The sequence below is a fragment of the Mobula birostris genome, chromosome 29, assembly GCF_030028105.1.
Source record: "Mobula birostris isolate sMobBir1 chromosome 29, sMobBir1.hap1, whole genome shotgun sequence".
Classification (NCBI taxonomy): Eukaryota; Metazoa; Chordata; class Chondrichthyes; order Myliobatiformes; family Myliobatidae; genus Mobula; species Mobula birostris.
In genome coordinates, this window is record NC_092398.1 from 17,987,698 (window position 1) to 18,006,660 (window position 18,963).

An 18,963-nucleotide genomic window follows, 5' to 3' on the forward strand; every position below is an offset into this window, starting at 1 on the left:
TATGTGTGTTGCTTGAAATTCCAGCATCTGCAGATTTCCTCATGTTAGCGTTAATTTCTTTCCCAGAAAAGCGTTTGCTCCGTTAATGCAGTTGTAGAGTATTCGACAGTGAGAATAACGAATTGTCCTTGTGTGTCGAGATGAGGAACTTCAACGACAGTTATAAGTAGGTTTCGTGACTGAATGATGTATTTTCAAAAATGGATTGAATTCGAAAAAGTAAAGGCGTGTGTAGTCATAGGAGGAATCAAGAGGTAGCCGAGTATTAAAACAGAAACATTTGCAAATGAGTCGTGTGCCCTTATATGCCTTTGTGAAATGACCGCAAAGGAACCGCCAAGGAGAAACACTTTCCGGAATTAAGAAGTGGTGTAAATAACAGTTTCACATCTCTTGCAAAAGGGTTTCAGTTCGACCCCAGGACGCATTGTTACAATGTACGTGGTTTTATCCAGGTTACGCTTCGAATGTCATGAACGATTTTACTTCACGTTTTTAAGAACAGAAGATCATAAGGTACATGAGGAGAACTAGCTCCCCCCCCTCCCCTTGAATCTCCTCCGCCATTCCATCGTGGCTGATTTATTATCCCTCTCCAACCTACGCTCCATCCTTCTTCCCATTCCCCTTGACATCCTTATTTATTAAGAACCTATCAACCTCCACTTTAAATATACCTAGTCACTTGTCTTCCACAGCCCTCTGTGGCAATCACTTCCACAGGTTCACCCTCAGCTGGCTAAAGAAATTCCTCCTCGTCTCTGTTCTAAAGTGACGTCCTCCCATTCTGAGGCTGTGCCCTCTGGTTCTAGCTTTCCCCACTATAGGGAATATCACCTCCACCTCCACCTTCAATATTGAATAGATTTCAATACCCTCAATACTCCTAATGAGGTCTGACCAATATCTTATAATGCCCCAGCTTTATACCTTTGCTTTTATATTCTAGTGTTTTTGATATGAAAGCTAAAATTGCCTTTTCCTTCCTTAAGAAAATTTATTGGAAACAAATCCGGAGGAGAGCCATCAGTTAACTCCTAGGGCGATAGAGGTGACTAGCAAGAGCAAGTGCCGATGACACAAAGCTGGGTGGCAGTGTGAAATGTGAGGAGGATGTTATGAGAATGCCGGGTGACTTGGTCAGGCTGGGTGAGCGGGCAGATGCATGGCAGATGCAGTTTAATGTGGATAAATGTGAGGTTATCCACTTTGGTGGAAAGAACGGGAAGACAGATTATTATCTAAATGGAGTCAAGTTAGGAAAAGGGGAAGCACGGCGAGATACAGGTGTTCTTGTACATCAGTCACTGAAAGCAAGCATGCAAGTACAGGAGGCAGTGAAGAAAGCAAATGGCATACTAGCCTTCATAACAAGGGGAATTGAGTATAAGAGAAAAGAGGTCCTTCTGCAGCTGTACAGGCCCCTGGTGAGACCACACCTGGAGTACTGTGTGCAGTTTTAGTCTCCAAGTTTGAGGAAGGACATTTTTGTTATTGAGGGAGTGCAGCGTAGGTTCACAAGGTTAATTCCCGGTATGGTGGGACTGTCATATGTCGAAAGATTGGAGCGACTGGGCTTGTATACTCTGGAATTTAGAAGGCTGAGAGGGGATCTTATTGAAACATATAAGATTATTAAGGGATTGGACACGCTTGAAGCAGGAAGTATGCTCCCGCCGATGGGTGAGTCCAGAGCCAGAGGCCACAGTTTAAGAATTTGGGGTAGGCCATTTAGAACGGAGTTGAGGAAAAACTTTTTCACCTAGAGAGTGGTGGATATATGGAATGTTCTGCCCCAGAAGGCAGTGGAGGCCAAGTCTCTGGATGCTTTCAAATAAGAGATGGATAGAGCTCTTAAAGATAGTGAAATCAAAGGTTATGGGGATAAGGCAGGAACTGGATACTGATAGTGGATGATCAGCCATGATCACAGTGAATGGCGGTGCTGGCTCGAAGGACCGAATGGCCTACTCCTGCACCTATTGTCTATTGATTGGGCAATGGGATCCAAAGTGAGAAAGATGAGTTGAGTTATTTGAAGTTTGGAAGGCGGAAGATAATCTTCATGAAACATCTGTGACCTTAGTGGGTCATGACTAGACAAAGGTTACAGCGTTTTCCTCGGTGGAGAGCATTGAACGAGAGAATATTCTCACAAAATAATGTGGCTTTCATTTGAAATTGAGAGGCGTAGGAGTCTGTCCCAGTAGGTGGCGAATCTCTAAAATTCTGTAAGTCCAGATCAATCTGAAAGCTGCATTATTTGGATATTTAATATGGGAATATATGTTATTTGAACGGTCAGGAACCCGAGCAACACAAGAAAGTAACGCTTTAAAGGATTTGAGACCGGGGCAGGTTAGCCTTAATCATATTGCATGGCGAGACAGACATCAAAGGCCAATTATTCTACTTCTTCTCTCATTTTCCTGTTGTATTGCAAATACACTTATTTACCGACGGCTCTGTGATATTCATTGTCAGTTCTCGATGCATCAATGAATCAAATAGAGCAATTTTCACTGAGAAGAAGATAGAACGTGGTGTGGTGTGGTTATGGAGAATGGTTGTTTTCAGGAACAGCCTTATCGCGTCGGTTTGACGAACATCATGACATAGTCTTGTACCCTACAGATTACTAACCACTGAAATGGGCAAATATTGGATATTACATACAAAATTAAACCGAGAACTGGAAGTTAGAGTAAAGTAAAGTAAAGGCATCCGTTAGTCTTGCGAGACCATGGACCTGCGCCTGGAAAGTCTTCACTCTCCGGGGCACAGGCCTGGGCAAGGTTGTATGGAAGACCAGCAGTTGCCCATGCTGCAAGTCTCCCCTCTCCACGACACCAAAGGGAAGGGCATTGGGACCCATATAGCTTGGCACCGGTGTCGTCGCAGAGCAATCTGTAATTAAGTGCTGGAGCTCGAACTCTCGACCTTCAGGTAGCTAGTCCAGTGCCTTAACCACTTGGCCACGTGCCCACACGTGGGAAGTTACAGTAGACTCATGATTATCCGACCTTTTGGCTGCAGACCAATCTTTATGGCTACAGCACAATATAATTATTTAATTCGCCAGTGTGACTTGTGGTTGTGATTTTCTTTACAGACGACGTACGGATACGATTGATTGATGGTGAAAACGACTGTTCGGGCAAAGTCCAGGTCTATCATAACGACACATGGGGTTCAGTTTGTGCCGACAATTGGGATATTATAGATGCGCAGGTAGTCTGCCGGCAACTGGGCTGCGGATTTCCCAACAAAAAAACGAATACGTATGTTGGTGAAGTCACTGAACCTATATTCATGAATGTTGTGAGGTGTGGTGGCGCCGAAAAACATCTATGGGTTTGTCCGGCAAGAGCATGGAGTAAAGGCATTACCTGCGGAAGAGCGGGAAGCGCAAGTGTCGCCTGTTTAGGTAAGACTCCACATATATTGCCTCAGTTAGAATGGTATCTTGCGGTGATCGACGCACAGTAACGGTGTTTTAAAGAGTATATCCACTTCACGACTTCAGACTTGAAGGCCAATCCTGACCTTGTCTGCTGCTTATGCCTTTTGATTTTCGCTCCATTCTCTGCAAGCACTAGAGACTGTTATACCTGAACATTCCAGATCAGCAGTTTCTCAGATACTCTAACAACCCCATTTGGCACTAACAATCATTCTACTGTCAAAGTCCCTAAGATCATATTCCTCCCCCATTTTGAAGCTTGGACTGAAATGAACAGAACGTGGTGACCATGACTGCATGTTTTTTTATGCATTGCGTTGTTGCCATTGATTGGCTGGATAGGCGTTTGCATTCACGAGCAGATGTACTGTTGTATCTAATAAACAGGTCTCTGTATGTATATAATGGGCGGAATGATTTCGCTTCGTAGCGTAATATGTAAATCTACGTAAACCTTGGAAGTGCGATTAGGTCATGCATTCATTTAACACAAAGAATAAACAGGTACTTCCCCAACCCCCCACCCTCCCGATTTCACGCCGTCATTAACTGTGGAATTATGCTACATTATCCTGTTTCATTTCCACACTACCACATCAACTCCGTTCAGATTCTATCACTCACCTATACACTAGGGACTAATTAGAGCACAGAACTACATGAGGTTGTCATATAGGAGGACAGTAGAATGTCCAGAGGATTCGCGCGCGTCTGCAGAGGGTACCCATAGAAACTTCCAGGGCAGTAGCACTGTTCTCGAATGACAAAGGCTTACTGGAACTGACCTCCCAGCATGCAACACATCACGGTTGCCCAGATTAAACGCTATCGCCCACAGTGCCTCGTGCATTTCTTAGCGATATCCTTAGGCTTATCTCGTTGAACGATTATAGATAAGGATATATATGGGCCTTGCTTGATAGTATTAAATTAGAGTAGTGCCAATTACTGGAGCATCAACTAGGAATTAGCAAATATTAATTAGGAATAGCCTTTTCTTTGGGCAAATACACATGTAAAGGGTGTTTAAAGACCAATTGCACGGAATAGTTCACAAGTATTTTCCAGTAAGGAAGGGCAATGGTGGCAAGGCAGCAGAACCGTGGATGACAAGATGCATCGAGAATTTTGTCCATGAAAAGGGAAACGTATTGAAGGTTTTGGAAGGTACCAGGTAACGAAGCTCTTGAGGATTATTAAGAAACTAAGATGAAACTCAAGAGCATAGGAAACATAAACATTCTTAAAAGTGATCACTATGGCATTCAAGAACAAGCCAATAATTAGGGAGAGCGTCTGAACACAGCAGCTAATTAAGGAACCGTGCTTGTAGGTGGACGACATGCATGAGTTCCGAAATAATATGGATGCTTAGTCAAGGAGAAAAATGCAGAGGACAGGGGGATCCATTTGGAAAGTTCTAATATACTAGGGTACTTTGAAATTGAGAAAGAGATAGAAGTGGTTTCCATAAGTTCCTAGAGCCAGATGGGATATATCACAGGAGTTTTGAAACAGGCAAATGTTGAGATACGTGGGGATTTGACAAAGATTTTCGTGTCTATTTAGCTACGTGTCCCAGCCCGGGAGAACTAGCGAGTAGTTAATATTGTTCAATTATTCTGGAAGGGAAATAGAGATAAACCTGGAAACTATAGACCAGTGAGTCCGATAACACTGCTAAGGATGCTACCGGACAGGATTCTATGGATTAAAATAAATGAGAATTTAATAAATCGTGGGCAAACTAAAATAGCTTCGTGTGGGCAAATCCTGTCTTACTGCCTCATTTATTTTTGTGGACATGGTGGGGGAGGCAACTGATGAAGGTGGAGCTGTGACTGTTGTCTATATGGATTTTAGTAAGTCATTTCGTATGGTCCTTTATGGGAATCTCATCAAGAAAACTAAGATGGGAAGAATCCACGGTGACCTGTCACTGTGACCTGGATGAAAACGTAGATGGACGAGTACGTGAGTTATGAGACGATACAATGAATGACTTTGTTGGGAATATTGCAAAATATTGACAAAGCTAGAGCAGTATGTATATCTGTTGCGCATATGGGATGCAAAATGGGAAATTAAACCCAATCCAGCAAAATATGAAGTGTTGCACTTTGGGGAATGAATGCGTAGGGACAAGACGCTTAGAGTTGATCTGCAGGGGGATATTGAGGTGCAAGTCTACAGCTGAGCGAAAGAATCTTCCCAGGGTGATTGCGCTTTGAGGAAACGCCGTGAGGTGCGTGTATTTAAATCATTGAAGTTGAGAGTCGGAAAGTTATATTGCAGATTTGCTCAGTCATGCCCCCCCCCCCCAATATAGGAATGACGCCCATAGATCACCCAAGTAACACGCACATCATGCCGGACGAATTCATCAGGTCAGAAAACATCAATAAAAAGGAACAAAGAGTCGATGTTTCGGGCCTGACCGGCTGAGTGCCTTCAGCATTATCTGCGGTTTGTTTTCTTGACCGCATTGTTTAATATGCTATTAAAAGAATTGCGTACACCTTTCATTTGAAATCGAATGCATCTGCAGCACCCTCCCGTTTCGCCACATTCGCGGCCTTAAATCGTGTCAAGATCTTATAATAACTATGTTTGATTCGTAGAGTCAAGAATGGCTAGACAGGGTAGAACGAGCTCTTCGTGTCAAAATCCGCGTTTGCAACTCTGTACTTGCCATAGAGAGGAACAGGCCTATGGGTTGTTTTATGTTTTATTACCGGCACTGCCGTTGATTTTGTTTTTCTCTGGTAAACTAATTTTTAATTCTTCAATTTACAGCGGAACCGCCACAACCGAACTTTACCGTAAGGGAAAATGGTGTTTTCTTCAAAGGCGACACCATTGAGCTTGTATGCAGCGTTCACTATCTCTATAAAGATGTCAAAGCATTTCTCTACAAGAAGGGAGAAGAAGCTCCGATCCTGTCCAGGCAGATTACCGACAGACTTAATGTGGTGACTTTTAATATCTCCAATGTTAACAAGACCCATGAAGGTACCTATTGGTGTAACTATCAAATAGAAGTGTCAGAGATCGTCTTCCAGTCCGCGAACAGCACACCAAGGGAGATTACCGTTATGGGTAAGGCATACTGGCAATGCAGCTCAATTCCCCTCCCCATCCTGTTTCAGAATTGCATTGGCTTCTTTGTCATCAGTGTATCTAAGTATCTCTTTGCAAGTTTTCTTCCTTTCATTTCGTTCACGGCTGCTACTGTGGGTGATGTAGAAGAGGCTGAATATTTTAGTCGAGCAATACGAGTTGTCTTCAGATGCATCTGGGGAGCAGGTGGGAAAGAATTATAGGGTCAGAGAGTCATCAGTCTTGCAACTCTGAAGCAGACTTTTTGGTCTACACATTTCATGACTACTATCAGGTCCTTGCCAATGTTAATCCTTAAAACAATATCGACTCATCAATTATATCTTAGAGTAGGAAATATGAAAATGAAACACTCTGATCAAAGGATGATAAGATGCGCATTCTGTAGAGGACATTTGACCTCGAGCAGTGCACCACAGAAAGAGAACACGTGACCCTCAATGTTGTCCAGAACCGATAGTCTTTACGCTGCAAGTGTTAAATGTTTTCATCACGGAAAAGAAGTATTCACATATGCCACTCGACTGATTAATCTATGAACATAGATATTTTTCCAAGATTCTTTCTGTTTGATTTTTTCCGGAGGAATTTTAAATATTTATTAACGATACAACCATCATTGACTTATATGTTTTTAGATCACATAACACGAAGCAGTAGGGCACAAAAAACAGATCTTTGGTCAATGACACCCGCGCAGACATAATGTGAATCGAATGCAATCACATCCACCTGCACTTGGTCTATGTCATTATATTGCCTGCCTGTTCATGTTCCTCTTTGACAGAGCAATAGAGCACGAATACGGGATCTTTAGTTCATCGAGTCTGTGCAGATCATGGCATCCGCCCATCGAATCCCAAGTGCACGTATCAGTCCCACTATGTACCTATCCAAGTGCTTCTTAAATGATGGTCCCGGAGTTTAGTAAAATCGTAGCTGGTATATACGATAACCAAATGAATTTTCCGTTCCAATTCCCGCTCAAAAAACCGCAAGGCAACATCCATGGCAGAGCGGTTTGGAGCTTGCACGTTGGCCTTGCGTCCACATGCATTTCTCCCACACGCTCCGTATTCCTCACGTATTTCACTGACCTGCTCAATCATTGATCATTCCAACTTAACCCTCTGGGCTTATATGCGAGAATAGATTAGAAAACAACAGATAGAACATTATTTTTATAAGTGAATTGGATGAGGAAATGGAAGGATGGGTTAGTAAATTTGCTGATGACACAATGGCTAGGGGGTGTTCTGTTTAGTGTGGTGGGCTGTCAGACCTTACAGCGGGACATCGATAGGATGGAAAACTGGGCTCAGAAGTGGCAGATGTAGTTCAACCCAGATAAGTGTGAGGTGGTTCATTTTGGTAGGTCAAATATGATGGCGGAATATAGTATTAATAGTAAGACTCTTGGCAGAGCGGAGGATCAGAAGGATCTTGGGGTCAAGGTCCATAGGACACTCAAAGTTGCTGCGCAGGTTGACTCTGTGGTTAAGAAGGCATGAGATGCATTGGCCTTCATCAACCGTGGGTTGAGTTTAAGAGCCGGGAGGTAATATTACAGCTATATAGGACCCTGTTCAGACCCAAATTCGCGTACTCTGCTCATTTCTGGTCACCTCACTACAGGAAGGATGTGGAAACTGTAGAAAGGGTGCAGAGGAGATTTACAAGGCTGTTGCCTGGATTGGGGAGCATGCCTTCCGAGAGCAGGTTGAGTGAACTTGGCCTTTTTTCCTTGGAGCAACGGAATGTGAGAGGCGACTTGATAGAGGTGTATAAGATGAAGAGAGACATTAATCTTGTGAATAGTCAGAGGCTTCTTCCCAGGGCAGAAATTGCTATCACGGGAGGGCACTGTTTTAAGGTGCTGGGAAGTAGGTACAGAGGGGATGTCAGGGGTATGTTTTTTTATGCAAAGAGTGTTGAGTGCGTGGAATGGACTGCCGGCGATGGTGGTAGATGCCGATACGATAGGGTCTGTTCCTCATGGTCCGGTCTATTGCTCCTCATTCAAGTTATCATCTTTTCCCCGTGCTCCATCGAGTACCTTGATTAAGGCACCTGTTTCCCATCTGAGCCGGCAGCATGAAAGCACCCGCTTACAGCTACTCGGTGCTGGACCGTCACCTGAGCAAGTGCAGTCGTACCCGATTCGGGTCCCCGTTCATTGGGGACTCTAAGTGGCTTCGGTGCCCGGGGTGCTTTGTGGAATCGGTCGTTTTCATGTCCAGCTGAGTTGCCGGCCATTTGTCGCCACTCCGAGCAAAAGGTACGAATTCTGCCGTTTCCATGTCCAGCTGAGATTTGCTGGCCGTTGCCACTACTCCAAGCCAAGATTTGAATGGACTGTCGTGGTTTGGATTTCGTCGTCTCGTATCCAGCTGTGTCGGCAGGCAGTTTGCCGCTGGTCGAATGGACTGTCGTTGATCTGTTGTTCCGTGTCCGAGTCCAAATCCAAGTACAGTCTCCTTGTCCGAGTCCAAGTGGGAGTCCCGGCTCCGTGTCCGAGTCCAAGTGGGAGACCCGGAACCTTGTCGGAGTCCGAGTCCTGGCTCCTTGTCCGAGTTCAAGTGAGAGTCCCGGCGCCTTGTCCGAGTCCAAGTCAAGTCCAGGTCCTGGTTTCGAGTCCCAAGTCAAGTCCAAGTCTGTCGACCTGCCTGTGTCCTGCACTTGGGTCCGCCTCCAGTCGCTCCAGCCGCCTCCTTGTAACACTTTTAAGAGACTCCTGGATAGGTACAACTTAAAAAAAATAGAGGACTATGGGTAACCTTAGGTAATTTCTCAAGTAAGTACAGGTATTGTTCGGCAAGCATGGTGGGCCGAAGGACCGGTATTGTGCTGTAATTTTTCTATGTTTCTATGTAACAGTATATCCCTCGAATAAGCCATTCGAACCACGACTCTGTCTGGAACCAATTAAGCTAACAATTAAACGTCTAACTCTGTCAATCCCTTCTGGCCACACAATGCACATATCCCCCCATTCTAAACATGTTCATGTACCTGCCGATCCTCTTGAAATCCTCTAATGTATTTGCCTCCAGTACGAAACCTAGTATTCCTTTCTTCGACTTACAGACTGTATAAAAAGAAAGCAATCTTTGCCTGCAAATCTCCTCTGAACTTAAAATGCATGCAATTTCGTAATAGACATTCCGACTGTTGGCAAATATAACCATTGTTTCCTCTGTCTATCTCTCTTATAATCTTAAAAACTTCTATCTAATTACAATGGAAATTGTCATGGGGAAACTGTATAGTTCTGAGGTCCGGCCAACAGCAACTGCCAAAGTTTATTCAGAGAGTTTTTATTTGAACTCTTTTTCACAGAAAATGCGAAACTTCGTCTGGTTGGTGGACCCAATTCATGTTCTGGGAGAGTGGAAGTTTACTTCAACAGCTCGTGGGGAGCTATCTGTGCTTCGGGTTGGGACATCCTCGACGCAAATGTTGTTTGCCAACAGCTTGGATGTGGATTCAGCCGGTCAGTCGCCGACGCTGGCCATTTTGGAGAAGGGAGTGGGCCAATTATATTCGATCAAGTGCGCTGCACCGGATCGGAGTCATATCTGTGGTCGTGTCCGGTGCAATCGATCAATCCTAGAATTTGTCGTGAGCAAAACGATGCTGGTGTTTTTTGTTCAGGTAATTATGGCGCATACGTGTCAAGTCCAAAACATACAAAGGTTTGAAGATAACTGAAAATCTTAATTTTTTTTTTAACATTTGGATTGAATTCGTGGAAAATCTTGGAACGGTATTGGTGAGAATTGCAATGTTAATTTCACTGAACTTTCCAGGAATTCATTGGCCAGTTTTAGATATCATTCGCGTGAACTGGTTTCCTAAATATCTGGGTGGCAGGAGACGCCCCTGTGTTTGAAACTATGGATAGGAGTCCATACTAGCAAGTTATAGACTAAGTTATCACACGATGATCTAATTTGGCATTCAGCCATTCAAAATACTCATAAGGGACTTTCCAAATTACTTACTTATTACTGTACTTATAGGACACCCTCGCTCCAAGTTCCAACCCCAGATGCAAAGGTCGAGGGTTGGCTCAGCCGTGAGGAGCTTCGAAAGGTGTGCAGACCCCCATACTGCAGAAAGTGATTGGAGAGAATGAATAACGGCCACTCACGCGATTTTCCTTGGTGCAGGCCAGAACAAATAGTGAGAGCGTAGAAAGCTGAGGAGATGCCATTTATTGGTGTATAAAACCTTGAGGGTGAATGCACTAAGCACTTTTTTTTACATCAGGTTTACAGAATCAGGGTGTGGGTGGTGTTAGTCTAAGGGGAGAGCGGAAAGATTCGGAGACCTCGCTGACGAAAAACGTGGTTCTTATGTAGAACAAACCCAGAAAAATGCGGAGCAACACACATCAAAGTTGCTGGTGAACGCAGCAGGTCAGGCAGCATCTCTAGGAAAAGGTACAGTCGACGTTTCAGACCGAGACCCCTCGTCAAGACTAACTGAAGGAAGAGTTAGTAAGAGATCTCTTACTAACTCTTCCTTCAGTTAGTCCTGACGAGGGGTATCGGCCTGAAACGTCGACTGTACCTCTTCCTAGAGATGCTGCCTGACCTGCTGCGTTCACCAGCAACTTTGATGTGTGTTGCTTGAATTTCCAGCAGCTGCAGAATTCCTATTGTTTGCAGAAAAATGCGGAGGTGGCTTGAACAACTAGAACATTAAGTGACACATGGACGGGGAGGAGTAAGCAATTTTATATGAATACATGTCTTACACCTTGATAGACACTGTCAAGCGGCGGAGATTCAGTCGTCTTCTGGACATGTCCAAGTGGGAATATAAAGTCATTGGCCGTTTTATTAGGTACCGCCTGTTGCAAATAAGGTAGCCACTGAGTGTATGTTCACGGTCTTCTGCTGTAGCCCATCCACTTCAAGATTGGATAGATGAGAGATGCTCCACTGCACGCACTGTTGTAACGATTGCTTATTTAAGTTAGATTGGCCTTCCTGAGAGCTTGACTAGCCTGGTCATTCTCCTCTAAGTTCTCTCATTAGCAAGGCGCTTTTGCTCACAGAATTGCCGATCACTGTTTTTTTTTTTAACTTTGCACCGATCTCTGTAAACTCTAAAACCTTTGAGCGGGAAAATTGTAGGAGACCTAGCAGTGAATATCTATCAGTAAAGTATCGTCCTTTTTACCTACTAGGGGAGTTCTCTGGGGTCATTCTGGTAGCAGTTTACATTTCACCTCAGGCCAATGTCAATCAGGCTTTAGATGCTGTGAGAAATGAGATCAACATGCACGAAGCAGCGCACCCTAACGCCTTCACCATCGTTTTGGGAGGTTTTAACAAGGCTGGTCTGAAAAAAAAGTCACTAAGCTGTTACCGTCAACAGATTACTTGCAATACCATAGAAAACAACACACTGGACCATTGCTACACCACCATCCAACCGTGCTATTCCACGCCCTCACTTCGGGAAGTCTGATCACCTAGCTGTACTTCTACTCCCGAGTATAGGCAGAGTCCGAAGACAGCAGCACCAGCAGTGAGGACCAAGAAGGTTGGGACAAGCGAAGCACAGGAGTGCCGAGAGGACTGCTTTGAATCGGTGGGCTGGACTGTATTCAGGGATTTATCTTTGAATTTGGCTGAGTATGCTGCAGTTGTTATCGACTTCATTAAAGCCTATGTGAATCAAAGACTTATCGTATATTCCCAAACCAAAAGCCGTGTATGAACCAGGAAGTACGTCGTCTGCTGAAGGCTAGATCTGTGGCATTCATGTCTGGCAGCCCAGGTCTGTACCAGAAAACCAGGTATGATTTGCGGCGGGCAATTTCAAGGCTGATGAGACAATTTCGAATGAGGTTGGAGGCGATATCAGACGCACGACAACTCCGCCAGCGTCTGCAAGACATTAATTCCTACAAAGCGAAATCCAATAGTATGAATGGCAGCGATGCCTCACTACCAGATGAACTCAAAACCTTCTATGCACGCTTTGAAAGGAGAACACAACTACAATTGCGAAGATCCCTGTTGCACCTGAGGAACCTGTGATCTCCGTCTCAGTGGCCGATGCAAGACTGTCTTTAAAGGGAGTGAACCCCAGCAAGGCAGAAGGTCTCAATGGAGTACCCGATAAGGGTCTGAAAACCTGTTCCATCCAACTAGCGGGAGTATGCAAGGACATTTTCAACCACTCACTGCTACGGGCAGAATTTCCTACTTGCATCAAAAAGGCAACAGTTATACCAGTGCCAAAGAAGATTAATGTGGGCTGCCTTAATGACTATCGCCCGGTAGTACTCACATCGACAGTGACGAAATGCTTTGAGAGGTTGAACATAGAACATAGAACATAGAATAGTACAGCACATTACAGGCATTTCGGCCCACAAAGTTGTGCCGACCCTCAAACCCTGCCTCTCATATAATCTCCCACCTTAAATTCCTCCATATACCTGTTTAGTAGTCTCTTAAACGTCACGAGTGTATCTACCTCCACCACTGACTCAGGCAGTGCATTCCACGCACCGACCACTCCTTGAGTAAAATAAACCTTCCTCTAAAATGCCCCTTGAACTTCCCACCCCTTACCTTAAAGCCATGTCCTCCTGTATTGAGCAGTGGTACACTGGGGAAGAGGCGCTGGCTATCCACTCTATCTATTCCTCTTATTATCTTGTACACCTCTATCATGTCTCCTCTCATCCTCCTTCTCTCTAAAGAGTAAAGTTCTAGCTCCGTTAATCTCTGACCATAATGCATACTCTCTAAACCAGGCAGCATCCCGGTAAATCTCCTGTGTACCCTTTCCAATGCTTCCACATCCTTCCTATAGTGAAGCGACTAGAACTGGACACAGTACTCCAAGTATGGCCCAACCAGAGTTTTATAGAGCTGCATCATTACATCGCGACTCTCAAACTCTATCCCTCGACTTATCAAAGATAACACCCCATAAGCTTTCTTAACTATCCTATCTACCTGAGAGGCAACTTTCAGGGACATATACCCCCAGATCCCTCTGCTCATCCATACTAGCAAGTATCGTGCCATTTACTTTGTACTCTGCCTTGGAGTTTGTATTTCCAAAGTGTACCACCTCACATTTCTCAAGGTTGAACTCCATTTGCCACTTCTCAGCACACTTCTGCATCCTATCAATGTCTCCCTGCAATCTTCGACAATCCTCTACACTACCTACAACACAACTAACCTTTGTGCCGTCTTCAAACTTGCCAACCCACCCTTCTACCAACACATCCAGGTCGTTAATAAAAATCACGAAAAGTAGATGTCCCAGAACAGTTCCTTGTGGGACACCACTAGTCACAATACTCCAATCCGAATGTACTCCCTCCACCACGAACCTCTGCCTTCGGCAGGCAAACCAATTCTGAATCCACCTGGCCAAACTTCTCTGGATCCCATGCCCTCTGACTTTCTGAATAAGCCTACCGTGTGAAACCCAGTCAAATGCATTACTAAAATCCAAATAGATCACATCCACTGCACTACCCTCATCTATATGCCTGGTCACCTCCTCAAAGAACTCAATCAGGCTTGTTAGACACGGTCTACGCTTCACAAAGCGATGCTGAATGTCTCTGATCAGACCATGATTCTCTAAATGCCCATAGATCCTATCTCTAAGAATCTTTTCCAACAGCTTTCCCACTACAGACGTAATGCTCAGTGGTCTATAATTACTCGGACTATCCCTACTACCTTTTTGAACAAGGGAACAACATTCACCTCCCTCCAATCCTCCGATACTATTCCCGTTGGCAACGAGGACATAAAGATCCTAGCCAGAGGCTCTGCAATCTGTTCCTTCGCCTCATGGAGCAGCCTGGGGAATATTCTGTCAGGCCCCGGGGACTTATCCGTCCTAATGTATTTTAACAACTCCAACATCTCCTCTCCCTTAATATCAACGTGCTCCAGAACATCAACCTCACTCATATTGTCCTCACCATCATCAAGTTCCCTCTCATTGGTGAATACCGAAGAGAAATATTCATTGAGGATCTCAATCACTTCCACAGCCTCCAGGCGCATCTTCCCATCTTTATCTCTAATCGGTCCTACCTTCACTCCTGTCATCCTTTTGTTCTTCACATAATTGAAGAATGCCTTGGGGGTTTCCTTTACCCTTCTCGCCAAGGCCTTCTCATGCCCCCTTCATGCTCTTCTCAGCCCCTTTTTAAGCTCCTTTCTTGCTTCCCTATAATCCTCAACAGACCCATCTGATCCTTGCTTCCTAAACCTCATGTATGCTGCCTTCTTCCACTTGACTAGATTTTCCACCTCACTTGTCACCCATGGTTCCTTCACCCTACCATTCTTTATCTTCCTCACCGGGACAAATTTATCCCTAACATCCTGCAAGAGATCTCCATAAACATCGACCACATGTCCATAGCACATTTCCCTGCAAAAACATCATCCCAATTCACACCTGCAGGTTCTAGCGTTATAGCCTCATAATCTGCCCTTCCCCAATTAAAAACTTTTCTGTCCTCTCTGTTTCTATCTTTTCTATGAAATTGCTAAAGGCCAGGGAGCGGTGGTTACTGCCCCCCAGATGCTCACCCACTGAAAGATCTGTGACCTGATCCGGTTCATTACCTAGTACTAGATCTAGTATGGCATTCCCCCTGGTCGGCCTGACCACATACTGTGACAGGAATCCGTCCTGGACACACTTTGCAAACTCTGCCACATCTTAGCCCTTGGAACTAATCAGGTGCTAATCAATATTAGGGAAGTTAAAGTAACCCATGATAACAACCCTGTTATTTTTGCACCTTTCTAAAATCTGTCTCCCAATCTGCTCCTCTGTATCTCTGCTGCTGCCAGGGGGCCTATAGAATACCCCCAATAGAGTAACTGCTCCCTTCCTGTTCCTGACTTCCACCCATACTGACTCAAAAGAGGATCCTACTGCGTTACCCACCCTTTCTGTAGCTGTAATAGTATCCCTGACCAGTAATGCCACCCCTGATTCCCTCCCCCCGCCCTCTATCCCTTTTAAAGCAGTGAAATCCAGGAATATTGAGCATCCTTTCCTGACCTGAACCCAGTCAAGTCTCTGTAATGGTCACTACATCATAATTCCATGTATGTACCCAAGCTCTCAGTTCATCACCTTCGTTCCTGATGCTTCTTGCTTTGAGGTACATGTACTTCAGCCCCTTCTACCTTACTACCTTTAGACCGTTTATTCTGCTTCTCTTTCCTCAAAGCCTCTCTATATGTTAGATCTGGCTTTACTCCATGCACTTCTTTCTCTGCTCTTTCGCGCCCGGTTCCATCCTCCTTGCAAATTAGTTCAAACCCTCCCGAACCATGCTAGCAAACCTACCTGCAAGGATATTGCTCCCCCTCGAGTTCAGGTGCAACCCATCCAATCTGTACAGGTCGCACCTTCCCCAGAAAAGATCCCAATGATCCAAAAATCTAAAACCCTGCTCCCTGCACCAACTCCTCAGCCACGCATTCAACTGCCATCTCCTCCAATTCTTACCATCACTGTTACGTAGCACTGGCAGCAGTCCTGAGAACGCCACCCTTGAGGTCCTGTTCTTCAGCCTTCTGCCTAGTTCTCGAAACTCACACTTCAGGACCTCATCCCTCTTCCTGCCTATGTCGTTGGTACCAACATGTTGGTTATGAGTAGACTGAACTCCTGCCTCAGCAAGGACCTGGACCCATTGTAATTTGCTTATCAGCACAATCGGTCAATAGCAGATGCAATCTCAATGGCTCACCACACGGTTTTAGATCACCTGGACAACACAAACACCTGCGTCAGGATGCTGTTCATCGAGTATAGCTCAGCATTTAATACCATAATTCCCACAATCCAGATTGAGAAGTTGCAGAACCTGGGCCTGTGTACCTCCCTCTGCAATTGTATCCTCGACTTCCTAACCGGAAGACCACATTCTGTGTGGATTGGTGATAACACATCCTCCTCGCTGACGAGCCCACTGCTCTACTCTCTGTATACACATTACTGCGTGGCTAGGCATAGCTCAAATATCATCTATAAATTTTATGACGATGCAACCATTGTTGGTAGAATCTCAGGTGGTGACGAGAGGGCGTACAGGAGTGAGAACTGCTAACTGATGGAGTGGTGCCGCAGCAGCAACCTGCCACTCAACGTCATTAAGACGAAAGAGCTGATTGTGGACTTCAGGAAGGGTAAGACGAAGGAGCACATACTAATCTTCATAGAGGGATCAGAAGTAGAGAGAGTGAGCATCTTCAAGGTCCTGGGTGTCTAGATCTCTGAGGATTTATCCTGGTCCCAACATATCGATGCACATAGTTATAAAGAAGATAAGACAGCGGCTGTACTTTATCAGGAGCTTGAAGAGATTTGGTCTGCCAACAAATACACTCAAAAACTTTAATTGTTGCACCGTGCAGAGCATTATGACAGGCTGCATCACTGTCTGGTATGGATGGACTACTGCATAGGCCTGAAAGAAACTACAGAAGTTTGTAAATCTCGTCAGCTCCATTTTGGGCCCTAGCCTACAAAGTACCCAGGACATCTTTCGGGAGCGGTGTCTCAGAAAGGCAGCGTCCATTATTAAGGACCTCCAGCACCCAGGCCATGCACTTTTCTCACTGTTACCATCAGGTAGGAGATACCTGAAGGCACACACTCAGTGATTCAGGAACAGCTTCTTCCCCTCTGCCATTGGATTCCTAAATGGGCAGTGAAGCTTTAGACACTACTTCACTGTTTTAATATACAGTATTTCTTTTTTTGCACATTTTAAAATCTATTCAATCTACGTAATTGATTTACTTGTTTATTTCTTATTATGTTTCATGTTATTTATTATTATTATTCTCTCTCTGCTGGATTATGTATTGCATTGAATTGCTGCTGCTAAGTTAACAAATTTCACGTCGCATGCCGTTGATAATAAACCTGATTCTGATCCTGATTCTGATTCTGATCAGCAGCTTCTGAGATAATCGAACCACCCCGACTGGCACCTACAATCACTTCATGTTCAATGATAATTAGGACATATTTCTTCCCCATTCTGATGTTTGGTCTGAACAACAACTGAAACTCTTGACTATGCCTGCATTTCTTTGGGGATTGAGTTGCTGCTACTTGATTGGATGATTATATTTTTGCATTAACGAGCAGGTATACCTAATAAAGTGGCCACTGCGTTCTGTCGCCCTGCTGCGATTTGCTGGTTTGCCCCAGGGTTTGTACAGTGATAGATGCCTGACCCATAGAGGCCGAAGTACAGAACGATTCATACTTTGAGATAAATATGACAACAGGAATGCTGAAAATCTGGAAATAAAGCAGAAAGTGCTGGATAATAAAAATAAAAATAGAATTCAGCAGACTAGGTGGCATCTATGAAAAAGGAAACTTTAGGTTTCCTTCTCAGAGACCCTTCTTGGGGACAGTGAAAGAAAGAAGCCAAACTAGTGTTAGCAGGAGAGATATTGGGAGGGGGCATTTGGTTGAACAAAGGGAATATCGTTGTCACGAAGTGGCCATTTAAGCTCCAAGGTACAATGGTTTATCACACTCTAAGAGGCATATGTAGGCCAGATAGTCTGTCTTTTTTTTTTGAAGGGCCGATGAGGGAGTTCCAAGCCTGCACATGTTTAAGGAGAGAATCGAAGAATTAAAGTACGATCTGAGGAACACATTTTTTACAGCGAGTCGGAGAACTGACCGGTTGTTCTTTTGTCGAAGAGAGCTTAATATCTGAAATGAGCTGCACAGGAGGTGTTCGAAACAGATGCCGCTACAGTTTTAAATTGAACTTAAATATGTACGTAATTAGGAAATTTGCAGCAGGATGTGGCTTTCATCCAGAGTCTGATGAAGGGTCTCATTCTGAAACATCGACTATCCTCTTTTCCAGCATCTTGTGTGTGATATTTGATCTGAATTCGGTCCCAGTCACAATAAAACATAGAGTAGCACAGCATAGGAATATACTCTTAGGCCTCACTTGTCCGTTTCGACCATGACGCCAGATTAAACTAAACCTGATTACCTGCATTGGTTCACATCCATGCATGTTAGCACATCCGCCTAAGCATTTCTTAAATGCGGCTGCTTCCAACTCCGCCAATGCCAGCATAATCCAGACTCCTACCAATTCCTGTGTAAGATAAACACATACCCGTCTAATTCCTTTTAATTCTTCTCCCATCTGGTCTTAACACTATGCCCGCCAGTACTTTACGTTTCTACCCCGAGAAATCGGCTCTGACTACCTACCCTGTCTGTGAATCTCATAATATTTTACCAGGTCTCACCGCAGTTCCCTGTGTGGCAGAGAAAAGAATCATACTTTGTTTAACCTCCCCTTT

General features: G+C 44.5%; 1 protein-coding gene across 2 annotated transcripts in view; it reads left to right on the top strand.

The window, feature by feature from the left end:
- Positions 1–18,963, top strand: part of LOC140190026 (scavenger receptor cysteine-rich domain-containing protein DMBT1-like) — an 83,078-nt gene that overhangs the window by 29,135 nt on the left and 34,980 nt on the right. For both annotated transcript variants that reach the window (XM_072246426.1, XM_072246425.1), the window contains exons 7-9: positions 3,113–3,427; positions 6,260–6,562; positions 9,923–10,237. In XM_072246426.1, coding sequence (XP_072102527.1) covers positions 3,113–3,427; positions 6,260–6,562; positions 9,923–10,237 — 933 coding nt within the window. The remainder of the gene's footprint in view (positions 1–3,112; positions 3,428–6,259; positions 6,563–9,922; positions 10,238–18,963) is intronic.